The sequence below is a fragment of the Glandiceps talaboti genome, chromosome 19 (genome assembly GCF_964340395.1).
Source record: "Glandiceps talaboti chromosome 19, keGlaTala1.1, whole genome shotgun sequence".
Lineage (NCBI taxonomy): Eukaryota > Metazoa > Hemichordata > Enteropneusta > Spengelidae > Glandiceps > Glandiceps talaboti.
In genome coordinates, this window is record NC_135567.1 from 11,150,282 (window position 1) to 11,166,983 (window position 16,702).

The 16,702-nt window shown below is 35.9% G+C and overlaps 1 protein-coding gene across 1 annotated transcript in view; it reads left to right on the forward strand.

The window, feature by feature from the left end:
- Nucleotides 1-10,464: 10,464 nt before the first annotated feature.
- Nucleotides 10,465-16,702, forward strand: part of LOC144449985 (angiotensin-converting enzyme-like) — a 14,107-nt gene continuing 7,869 nt past the window's right edge. The window contains exons 1-3 of the mRNA XM_078140551.1: nucleotides 10,465-10,501; nucleotides 10,616-10,904; nucleotides 12,867-13,159. Of these exons, the coding sequence (XP_077996677.1) occupies nucleotides 10,465-10,501; nucleotides 10,616-10,904; nucleotides 12,867-13,159 (619 nt within the window). The remainder of the gene's footprint in view (nucleotides 10,502-10,615; nucleotides 10,905-12,866; nucleotides 13,160-16,702) is intronic.

Here is a 16,702-nt window from a genome sequence, read left to right on the forward strand (position 1 = left end):
ATAGTATCTGCGTATCCTTACCGTTAAATTCTATTATTCTAAAGTTCCTAACAGGGAATATCCACCTAGTAACATAGCGCATTAGCATAGTTAATTGTTCTGCAATAATGATTTATGTCTATGCCTACACGACGACACAAGTTCATTCCGTTTATTTAGAGTGCAACGATGAGGTTGACAAATTATAATATACTTTTCAGTTATGCATAGATTACATCTCTGACTGGAGCTGTTACTATAAAAGAAGCGTGTCCCAAACTCAACAATGCAAATTATAGTTGCATAGTCAAGGTAATCATATTGTCAGAACAATTCGACGTTGTTGGCGCTATTCAGTGTTAACAAGTAGAGTGTGCACAACAATAGTTTATTGTGTCTGACAAAAATATAATATTTTGTTGATAGTATGTGATGGTGGTTGACTTTGGATTCACCTGATGAAAGTACCCATACTTTATAAGTGTAAATATATGAAATCAGAATTGTTTACTAAATGTCCTTCGGAATTATGTGTACCAAATTTCGTCTGAATTGAACCAGCTGTTTTTGAAAACATGATGATACAGACAGGCGGACAGACAGACAGACAGACAGACATACAGACAGACAGACAGACAGCAGACAGACAGACAGACAGACCGACAGACAGACAGGCAGACAGACAGACAGACAGACAGACAGACAGACAGACAGACAGACAGACAGACAGACAAATAGATAGATAGACAGAAAGACAAAATTATTTTTCACCTCTAAAAAATAACCTTCACGTATATTGAAGGTAACAATAATAGTTGTACTGACGTGCAGTACATATACAAGTGTTTTATTTGTAATCGAACTAAACACGTGGTCATTTTAAGGGCAAATAAAATTATAAACACATAATTCAATTTATTGTCTCAGTAATTATTTCATTTTTGTTACTGTAAAATATTTGGCAGTGAAACTTCGTCAAGTTGCATCTTCGCCGTATTTTTTATGAATTAAAAAGAAGTTACTTATTTAATGGTCAATTTTTGATTTTGTTATGATGTATGGGAAAAGAATGTCCATCAATTTTCCACGAGTTGTAACATTGCTGTACATTGTACACTAATAGTATGTATTAGAGGCCAAATATTGGCATTTGAGGATGATTAGATCGTAATTTGTGTAACGCAAGGAGGGCGATTGAGAATCCGATCCGAACCCGTAAGCCTACAAGAATACAGTTGGATATGAAAACTGACTTTGAATTCTTATTTGAATATATTTTACCAAAATTTAAGCGCAGCTTGTAAAAATAGTAATTTAGACGAGGTATGACTTCCATTCATGCATTGCTCTTGGGAAATATAACCGTCACCAATCTAGCATTTATCTTTAACATAAATTTATTTTTGCACGATAGACTGAAGAAAATAAATGTCAGCCACAGTCGAGTAACGACAACTTCAATTGTCATCTTTACAATTGCTTATTTTCATATTTCCTAATTAATCCCCCGTTTCTTAAAACCATAATTTTTTATTTTGATGAATTTACTTCCATTTGACATAGCTTACAAAACCTTTCGAGATGGGCTATTTTAAGCTGTGTACAAATAGGTAGATCAGCTGTGTCAGCAACGTCATCTACATACATAGGAATACTAATTGATAGGAAATCCTCATTTACATAAATTACCCAAGGTTCATTACTGTCGATGTACCTTGATAATTTATGTATACATAAGGAAAAGAAAAGAGAACTTAACATACAACCCCCTCTTGTTCCAATATTGTCTGTCTTTAGCATTTTGAATATAGATTATCCGCATGGGTCAAGGAAAATAATATTTTGGTGGAAGCACAAACCAGTATTCGAAAGGGTTACTCGACTGTGGCTGACATTTACTGTCTTCAGTTTGTCGTGCAAAAATAAATTTCTGTTAAAGGAGGACTTTTTTATATAATTATGTATTTTTTTGTCGTTTTCTGTAGAGCATTTTAAAGGAGAATCGTGTGTGTGTGTGTGTGTGTGTGTGTGATTGTGTGTTGCTTTTGCTTACATATTTATCAATCAAGAGTGTCAAAACAAAGAACTAGAAACACTCAATCAAAAAGAAACAGTTTCCTATTTGCAAGAGCGTGCGTACTTCCTCCATCTCCAGAAAAACCTATTTTCTCATCTTACAATTATACGATTCGACAAAGTCAAACGAGGCAAAGAATATACTCTACAAGGATGTCTCAAATTAGTGACGCGAGTCAGATGTCAAAGTACCGTTTAACGAACATGCAAACGACCTCACTATGATACCATCGTTGGAGTAATGGGTTTCCAGACGAACACAAAGCACTTTAATAGAAACATTACACCAATCCGAAAATCACGAACAGTTACTGTGCTGCCATCATTTCAGAAACAAAAATTACCGATATTAAATTGCGCCTATGTATAGAGTCAGGAAATAAAACATGGTCATATTGACGGCTTGCATTACAAATTAGTAGTAAAAAAGGCTTATGTGAAGCCGTATTTCGCCATAAAGCATCGCATTACGCTAGTTATTGACGTTGAAAACTTATGCATTATGAGATACAGAGAGAGAGAGAGAGAGAGAGAGAGAGAGAGAGAGAGAGAGACAGAGACAGACAGACAGACAGACAGACAGACAGACAGACAGACAGACAGACAGACAGACAGACAGACAGACAGACAGACGGACGGACGGAGACAAAGACATAGACAGACAGACAGACAGACAGACAGACAGACAGACAGACAGACAGACAGACAGACAGACAGACAGACAGACAGACAGACAGAAACAGAGACAGAGACAGAGACAGAATGTGATATCGAGTGACAATGGGAGCACAAACGGCAGAGGCGGACGGAAGTTGTCACGTAGACAGAAAGAGACTCACAAAACCAAAGACAGAGATGGACGAGAGAGCACTCAATACGTACCATTCTGTCGTTACAATGACTTAATTAAAATCGTTGTCATAACATTCTAATTAAATCATAAAGGTCACCGCTCTATTCAAAGAAAATATAGCAACCGTGTAATTGAAGCTTTTATTACAGGTTTATTGAAAAAAAATCACTCCACAATTAATCAACACTAAATCGATTATAGTAACATATCCATAATCATTTAACCTATTTCGAAATAGGCTACATTATACAATTACAGTCGATTCACAATGCCATGCAGCTTTTCCATTTGATACAACCACGCACAAACCAATAACAAAGTTGACATGCTATACTTTGAAATAGCAAGATTGAATGAGTACAGTTTCTTGCTACATTTTGTCTAAGTGAAATGAACTACACATGCCACCATACAGACATCAAATGAACACCGCAAAGGACATTTAGGCACCCTTCATTGGGAGTTTGATACTAAAAAAAATATTGGCGCCCGAATGTCAGCATAGTGTTGTAATACATTGAAATTGTTTATTTCATTTAGATTACATGTAGCAAAATATGTGATCCTGCTATTGAAGTGTGGCATATGAAGTTTTTTGTTTGTTTGTTTGTTTGTTTGTTTGTTTGTTTGTTGGTTGGTTTGTTTGTTTGTTTGTTTGTGTGTGTGTGGTTGTATCAGACAAAAAAGCTGCATGGTATTGTGAAATTCGCTGTACCAAATCTATGTACCCTTTCCTGCAGCTACCGCACGGGTATTCGCTTCACTTCAATCCAATATTTCCGCGTTTTACGTGCATAAAAGGGCCATACACGGGCCGTGGAAACTTGAAATTCATTTTTGAATGTGAGCTTTTGTTTCAAACACTACCTTGTGATTATGCAGAATTATATAGTATAGGTGATGCAAAATGCTCCATATCACAAACTGAATTTGTTTCTTTATGTGTCAGCCAGTACATGTAAAGCTAGCTATTCAAAATTGCATGATATGTGAGAAAAAAAGAGTGTAAACTGGTGATCAGCGGCGACCCGAACAAAGACATTATATTATAGTGACTTCGTACGTGCCTTCAGTTGAATTGTAAATTTCATCTGAGAGCCTCATTCAGTTAGACGTTAGATAAGAATCGAAGCCACGGATAGCCTCTAGTGAGTACAGAGATTCTAAACCACGAATAACTTCTACATTACCACAGTAAGCAGACAAGCGAAATGACTTCTTAAAATATCGCAGAAATAAAAATCATATTTGAACTATATGTCGTCAATTTTAAGCGCATCAGAGCATTTTACATTTTACTGACTACATAAATGGTACGTGGTATTCAAGAAAACTATATGATCGTCAATTTGTCATGACGAACGGATTAGTCACATTATGAACGATACAACCTACACTTTCCCTAATCCTCCAGAATTTTTCCCGCTGTTAGCAGACACGACAAAACGCCTACAAGAATCATATTAATACGGGAAAATACGCCTCGCATATTTAGCCTCAAATTCGTTACCTGGACACAATTATTTCCTAATAAAATTGACAAATTTTCTGTGACCGAAAAAAAAAGCTAATAAATTGTCGACGGTGACAAAAGGATCTATGTTGTTACAAATTGGCTATTTAGCGAAACTCTGTAATTGGACGGCAAACAGGAAACGAATGATGGATAACAGTCGATCAAATTGATGTCCATAAACTGTGTGACAGCTGTAATTGTATGAACTTTGACCTCCTCGCAAGCTCATCAAAATTCAATTCAAACTTCCACAATACACAAGTAACTCGATGTGATATGATTTATCGTATTTGAACTCAAATTTAGTTTCATATATAGCCAAGCATGACTTGTGTAAAACTTTATGAATGTTGTATTTTATTATGTTGTCATGGCAACGAACTGAATACGGTTAACACCATTATTGCTGATTTGTACTGCTATCAACTATTATGATTTACCATAGCAACCATTAATCATAATAATGAGATGACAACGACGGTTATTCCGTGTAAACGTCATTTTGTTGTAGGTGCATCAACAAGTTTTCATTGACTCAGGAAGTGAAAGGGTTTTTTTTTGCGGTGATCATTCATATTCGACGTATAAATCTAACATTTCGAAATCTCGGTCATTTGAAAGTTGATGCGGAATTGAGGTTCCAATGTTTCGTTCTACGTCATAGAAAGACGGAAAGGCGTTCAGTTTTTTGGTGTTATCTTCCATTGTATACGAAAAGTCGACTAAACGTAGATTTTTTTTTGCAGTCAACATCTTTCCTTCTACGGAAACGGACAAAGAGTTGACATCTAAATCGCATGTTCTACCCGAAAGGAAAATCGTTTGAGCGTTGACATTTCGGTATCAACTTCCCTTAGTCTACACATCACGAAAATCAACAAGCGTTAAGTTTTCGGCGTTAACTCCTCTTGTTCCACGGATACAGAAAGACGACAGGGTGTTGAGCGTTCGGTATTTTCACCTCTTAAGGTTTGCGCAAGGAAGTCAACAAATGGCCTATGGGAGTAGGGTTGTGTTATTTGCAATGTTTTATATCCAGTGTGGTGTTGTTATTCAATGTACCAGCTACCATGACAAGGATATTGTAATTAATTTATGCTGTAAATATAATTTAGGATGCTGTTTCAAGTATATGCAAGGTAAGTTTCCTTTCAATCACCGATTCACATTATTGTATCGTTGCCTTGAGCAAAACATGTTTGAACGTAGTTCTAATAGACCAGATGTCGGAAACTAAGTGATATCTATGTTTGAAGGCTGTCCGTCTGCCTCTTTCTGTGTGTCTGTCTCGCGCTATCTCTGTGTGTACATGTATGTATGTATGTATGTATGTATGTATGTATGTATGTATGTATGTATGTATGTATGTATGTATGAATGTGTGTATGTGTGTATGTATGTATGTATGTATGTATGTATGTATGTATGTATGTATGTATGTATGTATGTATGTATGTATGTATGTCTCTCTCTCTTTCTCTCCGACTGTCTCTGTCTGTCTGTCTGTCTGTCTGTCTGTCTGTCTGTCTGTCTGTCTGTCTGTCTGTCTCTGTCTGTCTGTCTGTCTGTCTGTCTCTCTCTCTCTCTCTCTCTCTCTCTCTCTCTCTCTCTCTCTCTCTCTCTCTCTCTCTCTCTCTCTCTCTCTCTCTCTCTCTCTCCTCTCTCTCTTAAATAATTCATTTCTTTCGTCAAGTCACTACCTCAAAGAGCTTACAAGATTTGCTCGTATGCAATGCATTAAGCGCTAAAGTACATCACGACAAGGTTTTTACAAAATAACACTTTACATTCGAAGAGGTTATCAAGAAATACTTTACTCTATACTATTGCTTAGATCACTAGTATGTCCCGGTGTCGTCGTGATATACTTAAATAAAAACGTATTGGCTTATGTTTTTATGTCTGTCTGTCTGTCTGTCTCTGTCTGTCTGTCTGTCTGTCTGTCTGTCTGTCTGTCTGTCTGTCTGTCTGTCTGTCTGTCTGTCTATCTGTCTGTATGTCCGTCTGACTGTCTGTCTGTCCGTCTGTCTATCTCAGTGTCTGTCTATCTAATAATTATCTATCTATCTATCTATCTATCTATCTATCTATCTATCTATCTATCTATCTATCTATCTATCTATCTATCTATCTATCTATATATATATATATATATATATATATATATATATATATATATATATATATATCTGCCTGTCTGTTTATGTATATATTTATGTATTTTGACGTTCGAGATATATATCGAAATATTGCCATTTTAACAACACGTTGTCATTACGTCAGCATTTCCGCTTGTCAACGTCAATGTTATTGTTGCTTTATGTCACATTTATTGTGTTGACATAATCACTTTTATTGTTGACGTCGTACAATATAGCGTATCGACGTCATACCCTGCCCTGTATAACACACTTGCAATATTAGAAATTAGTGTCAATTATCATTATGTTAGGGGGTTGATTGTAATTAGGTATGGCCTCATTATAGCATTGACTATTCAAACGGAAGGACATATTAGTATCTTTTCCGTTTGTAATATCTGTTCATTAGAGGAGTTTGGTGCCATAATGGCGCACACAAATCTTTATTTTGATTATGGCACAAGCAGCGAAAAAGCTTTAGTTTTGTCCTACAAATGGAGTTGTCCAGCTACAAACTGTGTACTCATTTTAAAATACACATCAGATGAAGAGGATAAAACCCTAATGACCGCCTTCCATTTTAATGCGATTTCTCACTTTTAATAATTCTACTTTCGGTCATCTGCATATCATATGTGATTTCTGAGAAAATTACAACATTCATTCGTATGGGGAAATCGTTACAAACTTGACTTCAGGCTGGTTCAGAGTAAAAAAAAAATGAGTAATGCATTGTGGGAAATTTATATTTCCATTGTACTGTCAATTATACTCATCAAAAACTAACAATCACATTATCTGGAATTACAAATAGATTAGTATTAGTTATCCAATCAAAACAGGGCGGCTATTATTGCAGTCACCCCTGAATACACAGTAAGGTAAATATCGCATAATTTCCTCTGGTTTGTATATATGATGAGACAGTGGTTTTTATGCAAAACAACTATCGATATTTTAGCAACTTAGAATTGTCGCTGATGTGTTTCTAAATACTTATTTCCAATAAGACCAAATTAAAAAAAAAAGTTGTTTATTTCCAGTTACCCGACCCCACCTAGATTTTTACGCCGGCCCTAGTCTTGCAAGAAATAATGGGTTCAGAAACTGGCATCATGAACTTAAAAAGACAATATAAAACTATTCTTCCAATCTGTAATGGCTGTATATCTGATAGGAAGAAATAAACAACAATTTTGAAAACAATGGAAAACCTGACCTAGACATTCACACAAGTCATGAAAACAAATATAAAAATAAAATAAAAAATGTACCTACCCACCTATTTTAAAATTGAATGTAATAGGAACCACACAATTTGTTTACGACTAATCAGTGATTTTTATTTCTAAAAAGAGTTTACACGTAGCTAATACGCAGTTTTATCAAAATGGACATTTTAAGCCCCATATATATATATATATATATATATATATATATATATATATATATATATATATATATATATATATATATATACCTATTACACCTGACGATCCTTCGGGTGAAACGGTCCGTAGTGTAATTCCACTATGTAATATCAGACTCGTCTTCTTTCATTTTTATGTATATATATATATATATATATATATATATATATATATATATATATATATATATATATATATATATATATATATATATATATATATATATACTAATGCAGTGTAAGAGGTAAGTCATAAACTGAAGGAAAAGCGCTCAATACTGAGAAGTAGAGCTGTATTACACAAAATACACAAGTTATGGTACGGAGCCGTTACTCAGAGTTTCACGCTTGAATGCGATCTTCGGACGACTAAATTTTAACGGAAATTCAAGTGATGGAATTCGAACTCGCAGAAGAACTGGTACCCGGATGTGATGCGCGTTGAGGTTTGACATGGTGGAATGAAAGAATGTATTTGTTTTCATGGCGGCACTTTGAAATCAGTTCTGATCGTTTATTAAGGAGTCCTAATTTATTTGCACTGATGATGAACATCTTCTCTGTAAGACACAGGTTGCACCTTTTTGTTGCATTAGAGTAGGCGGCTGCATGGGCAATGATAGCCCAGTTGATGGAATACTGGTGGCCCGACTCCTTTATTTTCCAGACACACTTTGAAAGTTCAGTACAATTTCCATATGGTTGCCGTAACGCGTTTTGAAGCTGTTTTCTGTTGAGCCAATGTAGGATTTAGTATCTCTGTTGTTTATTTTGACCTGGGCCCTGTAGACGATATTATCTGATCGGCATTTCCCATCAAGCGGGCAAGTTGATTTATCACGACAGTTGCATGTCCCTATGGGAGCTTCATTTCCGCGTTTAAGGATCATAGTATTGTGAGCTTTGATGATGGAAGCCATGTTATTCATACAACTGTAGCTCACTTTCACATTCCCCTTGTTGAAAATTTTATGTAACTTGTGCTCCTTAGGGAAGTGACGGCCAAGAAGTTGGAGGAAAATTCTCCCGATGTTATTGCTTACGTTTTGACTGTATGGGGGATTAAACCAGATGACATTACGTTTCCTATTTCTCCGTCTCTTGATGGTGTCAATTCTATCTGTGTAAGCAAGGTTGTCTTTATAGCCACTTGCTTTGAGTGCGTCATCATAGAGGGGTGCTGCCTGGTTGAAAACATTATGATTACATGAGATGTCACACAGTCTTCTATTTATGGCTGCTGGTAGATGCTTGATGATAACCGGTGGGTGATTTGACTGTGAATTGATGTAGACTGGGTTGTCGTTTGGTTTTCTGTATGGGTAATATTTCCCACTGGAAAGGTCTAATACGATATCGAGGTAATTTACAATTTTCAGGTTAGCTTCAATGGTTACTTTCAGACCGATGTCATTGAAGATCTTTGTGATATTTTTCTTTATCCGCTCTGCCTTGTTACCCGATATTTTGTGGAAAACAGCTAAACCGTCATCCCTGTATAGACCTACATGGTCTTTAGAGTACTGCGATGCAATAGTACTTAGGATGTAGGAACCCACTAGTTCGCAAATCTCGGCTCCATCATAACTTCCCATAGTCACGTCAAACATATCTTTGTTGTCTCTTTTAACCCATGGAATGTTATCATCAAATAGGAGAGATTTCCTTGCGTGCATAAGAATTTCTATATCATGATCTGGGATATCAACATGTTGTTTCGCGAAGCTTAATGCATTACGTAAGATATTTTCTGTTATAGATGGATAAAAATTAACGATGTCGAAGATGATGAACGTACAATTAGGTTTGTCAGGTAATTTGGTAAACCAATCAATCACAGATGCCGTATTTTTCCACTGATTTACCCCAGTGGAAGACCTGATCTTTGCATTTATTCTATCATGAATTAGTTTACTCACTCTACCCATTTCACTCTTTGTAGGATTGATCAATCTGCAGGTAGGGTTGTTGGCGAAGTTGTCTTTATGATCTTTGAGAGTGATAAAAGCTTGCCTCTTCGCCATTATCTCCATTCTGTCGTCAAGATCGAGGTCAGAAGATATTCTTTTGGCATCCATGTTGATTTCATCATACATTGTTGGGTCTGCTTTCTTGTATGCCTTTGTGATGTTGTCTCTAAGGAGCTTTCATTCCACCATGTCAAACCTCAACGCGCATCACATCCGGGTACCAGTTCTTCTGCGAGTTCGAATTCCATCACTTGAATTTCCGTTAAAATTTAGTCGTCCGAAGATCGCATTCAAGCGTGAAACTCTGAGTATATATATATATATATATATATATATATATATATATATATATATATATATATATATATATATATATATATATATATATATATATATATACATTGACAAATGTACGCTTACAGCGGATTTGTTTTGTAAAAAATGTTGCAACAACTAAATCTAACACGTGTTGTAAAAATTGCTTTTATCCATATCCAAGTATGGGAATCAGGGAATTGTGGAATGCTAAGCTAACTGGTGACTAGACATGATTATAAACTGTAACTATCCAAAACTTCTTTGTATCGACGCATGCTCGGTACAGTATGCAAATTACCTAAATATTACAAATGTTGTATTTCAATATTTCAGATTATCCATATGACAGTGAACTTGTCGCTATACAGTGGTTGGATATTGTTAGTGATCAGATGAGAGAGCTTAGTCATTCAAGCTCCCTAGCTTCTTGGAATTATGAAACTAATATCACGAACGAGAATTCCGATACGTTAACGGAAGTGATGTCACAAGTTAACCAATACAGCGAGGAGATCAGAGACAAGGCCAATGACTTCAACTTTGAAACGTTTTCCCAAGATACACAAAGACAGTTCAAACTTATTCTACAAGGTGGGCAGCAGGCGACGAAAGAACACCAACAGTAAGTGTTGCCATAGGAACAGTCTAGTTTTGAACAGTAAGATAACAATATGATGATATTGCAAATATTCGCATGCAATCAAGGAAATAACAGATTTTGCTCCATCCTCGAGATTTTAGACAAACACCTTGTAAGGTAGTCACCACCCATGCCATATCTAAATATATTATAATAATAACATAATAATCGAACAGCTGCGCACTACAATCACCTTATATGGCAATTATTTGTGCCTTATATGGTTATCATATTGTGTTTATTACCATAATATCATAACTAGGCAAAGCCCATAAGCTCGCGCAGGGTGGATTCATTTGTGACCGGCTGCCTGGGCCAGTGTTGATACACTTGATATGGGTCATTTTCTAGGGGTATTGACCATCAAAATTTATTTTATTGAATGACATCTAATTCTCTGACATGGACGAGAAGTAAAGAAAGTCAACACTCTATACAGTTGTTGGTTTCTAAAACCATCATAGCCATTAGATTAATATTGTTCATTTTCAATCAGCCAACTTATCATAGACCCTCCACCAACGTACATTGGTCTTTGAACAAATGTTTTGTTGACATGTTGCCGAACATCGCGATTTCTCAATTCAACTCGATGATTTAGGAATGTTACTGTGCCAACAAACATAGGAAAGTAGTTATTCTTTTTAGAACGTGTAAAAAAATCAACTATCGACAATATAAATGTCAAAACCACACTTCCACATTAAAATTGAACTGCGCTATGTCATCGGTGGTCTGTATCACGTACCGCCGTGCATCAAACTTCCAAATAGTGTAACAATTTCTCCTTGAGGTACAGTGGTGCCTCGATACTCATTACAATGTTACGATAATCGTGCCAACAGGCCTACTGTTACAATATTGCAATGCATGGTGATGTTATGTCGCCTATGCTATACTATGATACGGTAGCGAGTGGAGAATGCAGGTAGTATACGGAAGGCGCATGCGTGGTCACTGCGCGCCGCAATGCATCCATGGGAGAACCACCATTTTTTACAATTTTTTTCGCATAGTACTAGTCAGTGAGCCGCTACGTGGCAGCTTTGCTGCCGCTGCGCGAGCTATAAAGTAGTCGCTGTATATAACACCTACCGATGGTTATCATCTTTGTCTTTGGCTTTGCGCGAAAAGTTTGAGCAAAATCATTTTCCTTTTCCAAATCTACCTACAAACCCACCGGCATGTGGACGGCAAACGACGAATTTCGTTGATGGTGTCTTACATGGTAACCGGTTCAAATGGAATTTACCCTTTTTATTGCTGTCATATATAACGTTTATAACTTTATATGGTAGTCTTGTTACATAATAATATGCTGATAATTTATTATGTATGTTGTCTTATATGGTAGACAAATGTTGTGACATTTACCTTATTTGGTAGTCACTTTACATAAAAATTACCCTCTATGTTGATCATCTTTTATGCGCATTGCCTTATATGGTGTTCACCTTTTGTGAAACTTAATAATGGCTTTATGACTTTAACGTTATATGGAAGTTATTTTTATTTTATCACTTGTTTACATTTTTTGTGCTAGGAATTGCCCCCAGCGATTTATGCAGAAAAATACATGTACACACAAACACACAAAAATGCTAGAGAATCAGGTTTTGGGACTACGTGGTGACAGGGCTATGTTGCACGCTCTATATCACGTTGCTGTGGAACTGTCGAGGCCTTCCCAGTCAGTTCACAGGCTATCCCAGAGTCACCCAGGCCCGGCAAATTCGCACTCGTCTTGTGAGTTAGACACGGCTGAGTGATACCTACCCACGAGTCTGTAGAACACTCACCCTGGGTTTGGGTTGGTCACAGAAAAATCCCGTTTCTCATGGGATTCGAACCCGTGACCTCCCGACGGCTAATCTTGTGCGTTAACCACTACGCTACAGGGAACCGGTTTATTTTATCACTTGTGGTATTTTGTATTTGTTTTAGGGAATTCCAAAATATCCAGAGTAGAATGTTGGAGATATACAGTACAGGGGAGATCTGTGGTTCAAAAAACAGCGACGTGACGTCAGGAAATGGAGACAGAAGCGGATTCAAAACATCCACCAAAAAGCAATGTTTGACCCTTGAACCGGATCTAATTGATTTGATGGCCAAGTCACGTGACTATGATGAACTACTATGGGCTTGGAAGAACTGGAGGGATGTCGTCGGTGTACCTATAGGAAAGCTATATCCTGAATACATTACACTATTAAATGAAGGTGCAAGAGCAAAAGGTAGGTTGTATATTTACCTAATTATGTACCAATGAATAATGGTAAGCTGGATCATATATAATTATATTTAAACTGACATACAGACACACAAGCATACAGACAAACAGACAGACAGACAGACAGACAGACAGACAGACAGACAGACAGACAGACAGACAGACAGACAGACAGACAGACAGACAGACAGACAGACAGACAGACAGACAGACAGACAGACAGACAGACATATTTCTATTTTCCACTTTTGATTGAGAAACAGACATGTTTCAAACAAAGTCCTTCCTCAGTGTCAAACTAGATTTGACAGCGTGATCTAAATTTGCTGAAGGTGTTGAGTAACCAGAGGTGTGAAAAAGTTAACTTCGATATATGCAAATTCAGGTGTGAAAGTACTTGTCAGTTATTTACACCTAACTGTCCACACATGCTGTAATGATGTCACTGTAGATTGGTGGATGGCCTCGATGCTTTTTTTCCTGTCGATGGTTTTCACTGGTTTTGAAGTTAGATTTGGAGGTTGGTAGTCACTTTCTGTATTGGAGGCAATGTACATCAAAGTGGACAGTTCGTCTCTTAATTCCAATGTAGGAAAATATGATATTCCACTAATCTACATGTACAGTGGCATCATCACAGAAGGTGAACAGTCAGATATTAAATTTCCCGCGGTTCGAACTTAGTCAAGGAATTGTCTTGGCATGACGTAACTACCGGGGTACTAGCCAATAGGAGGCAAGCTTGCCACAGGTGTTCTGTACTACTAGTGGTAGTTCAAGTGAAAGTATGCGAGTATTCGTCAATTTAGCATTGCCTGTACGTTGTGCATATCCAATTTCAATTTTCGAAATTATTTATTATTTTGTTTTGCATGTCGCAGTTCTAGGTCAGCTTTTTTATTTTCGTTCCACAAATGTCACCTTTCTGTAAAAAATATGCCCGAATTGTTTGCAGCACATGTAGCATTGCACATGAAGCCTTTTCGGCAACCATTCCTTTTAGGCAAATTTACTTTCGTGCATGTGCATTCTTTTGCCCCGGCAGCCAATTTAGTTTCACCACTTTTCAATCTTCCTTGTACCTGTTCAATATTTCTGCGGGGCCCTGCACTCATTACTAAAGCAACGCTTTTTATTACTATAGCACCGTTTTCCCTTACACCATGACTTGCGTCACGTCTGTATGTATGTAAGTATGTATGTATGTATGTATGTATGTATGTATGTATGTATGTATGTGTGTGTGCATGTATGTATGTACATACATACATACATACATACATACATACATACATACATACATACATACATATATACATACACACACACATACATACACACACACATACATTACCTTCTGTTTTCTATTACATATATATCATTTGCAAGGTGTAACATCTATTGACAAACCAGATTCAATAATATACAACATAGATGAAGTAGCACAGATTCATCTTATTTTCAAAAAAAAAAATAATTCATGTCTTTTAATATGAAGCATGGTACTCGATCTTGCATCAGTTTCAACGTTATCAAACATTTCTCGCATCTGTAATCGATACACACTCTATCGTGAATTATTCATAACGCATGTCTAGAGTTTCCATGAAAGCAGCAGATGCTCTGTGATGCTCAAACTGACCTATCCAAACGGTAATATGGATTATGACAGTTGCCATGGTAATAATTGAAAATACGACATTAGGATTGAAAATAGTGGTGTATGATAACATTAATAAAATTTAATATCCATACAGGATATTGCAGGCTATAAGCAATTGTATTATTTTATACATATAATTTCAAAATAAGGTTGTGTTTAGTTTTATCTAAAAGTAGTAATAATTACAACGGTGACGGCGTCTTTTCTTCTTTTTGTTTTGTTTTTTGTTTGTTTACGAATCCTGTAACAACTGTATTTTTATCTTGAAACTTGAGGTTCAGTTGAAGCTTCAAATGGTTGACACTTCGAGTCGATAGATGAGTAGTGATAACCCTTATGTCATTCGTTTGGCTTAATCAATACCTCGCCAACATTCCTATATGTTATCGCCTGGCTCTGCAAATATATCACTGACATATTCCTACATTTTTATCACCTGGTTCTACAAATACCTCACAAAAATAGCTATACTCTATGCGGAAAAAATGTTTTGAATATTGCTACATTTTTATCACCTGGTTCTACAAATACCTCACAAAAATAGCTATACTTTAAGCGGAAAAAAATGTTTTGAATATTGCTACATTTCTATCACCTGGTATTACAAATACCTCACTGAAATAGCTATACTCTATACGGAAAAAAATGTTTTGAATATTGCTACATTTTTATCACCTGGTTCTACAAATACCTCACTAAAATAGCTATACTTTATGCGGAAAAAAATGTTTTGAATATTGCAACATTTTTATCACCTGGTTCTATAAATACCTCACTAAAATAGCTATACTTTATGCTGAAAAATATGTTTTGAATATTGCTACATTTTTATCACCTGGTTCTACAAATACCTCACTAAAATAGCTATACTCTATGCGGAAAAATATGTTTTGAATATTGCTACATTTTTATCACCTGGTTCTACAAATACCTCACTAAAATAGCTATACTTTATGCTGAAAAATATGTTTTGAATATTGCTACATGTTTATCACCTGGTTCTACAAATACCTCACTAAAATAGCTATACTCTATGCGGAAAAATATGTTTTGAATATTGCTACATTTTTATCACCTGGTTCTACAAATACCTCACTAAAATAGCTATGCTCTATGCGGAAACAAATGTTTTGAATATTGCTACATTTTTATCACCTGGTTCTACAAATACCTCACTAAAATAGCTATACTCTATGCGGAAAAAAATGTTTTGAATAATGCTACATTGTGTCACCTGGTTCTACAAATACCTCACTAAAATAGCTATACTCTATGCGGAAAAATGTTTTCAATATTGCTGCATTTTAGCACCTGGTTCTACAAATACCTTAAAATAGCTATACTCTATGCCGAAAAAAATGTTTTGAATATTGCTACATTTTTGTCACCTGGTTCTACAAATACCTCACTAAAATAGCTATACTCTATGCCGAAAAAATGTTTTGAATATTGCTACATTTTTTATCACCTGGTTCTATAAATACCTCACTAAAATAGCTATACTCTATGCGTACAAAAATGTTTTGAATAATGCTACATTTTATCACCTGGTTCTACAAATACCTCACTAAAATAGCTATACTCTATGCGGAAAAAAAATGTTTTGAATATTGCTACATTTTTATCACCTGGTTCTACAAATACCTCACTAAAATAGCTATACTCTATGCGGAAAAAAAATGTTTTGAATATTGCTACATTTTTATCACCTGGTTCTACAAATACCTCACAAAAATAGCTATACTCTATGCGGAAAAAAATGTTTTGAATATTGCTGCATTTTATCGTCCAGCTCTGAAAATGTATGATTAACATTGCTATGCTCCATACGTTAAAGTGCTTTAATAATAATCATCATAATCTGTATTTCTTCTATAGAGCATT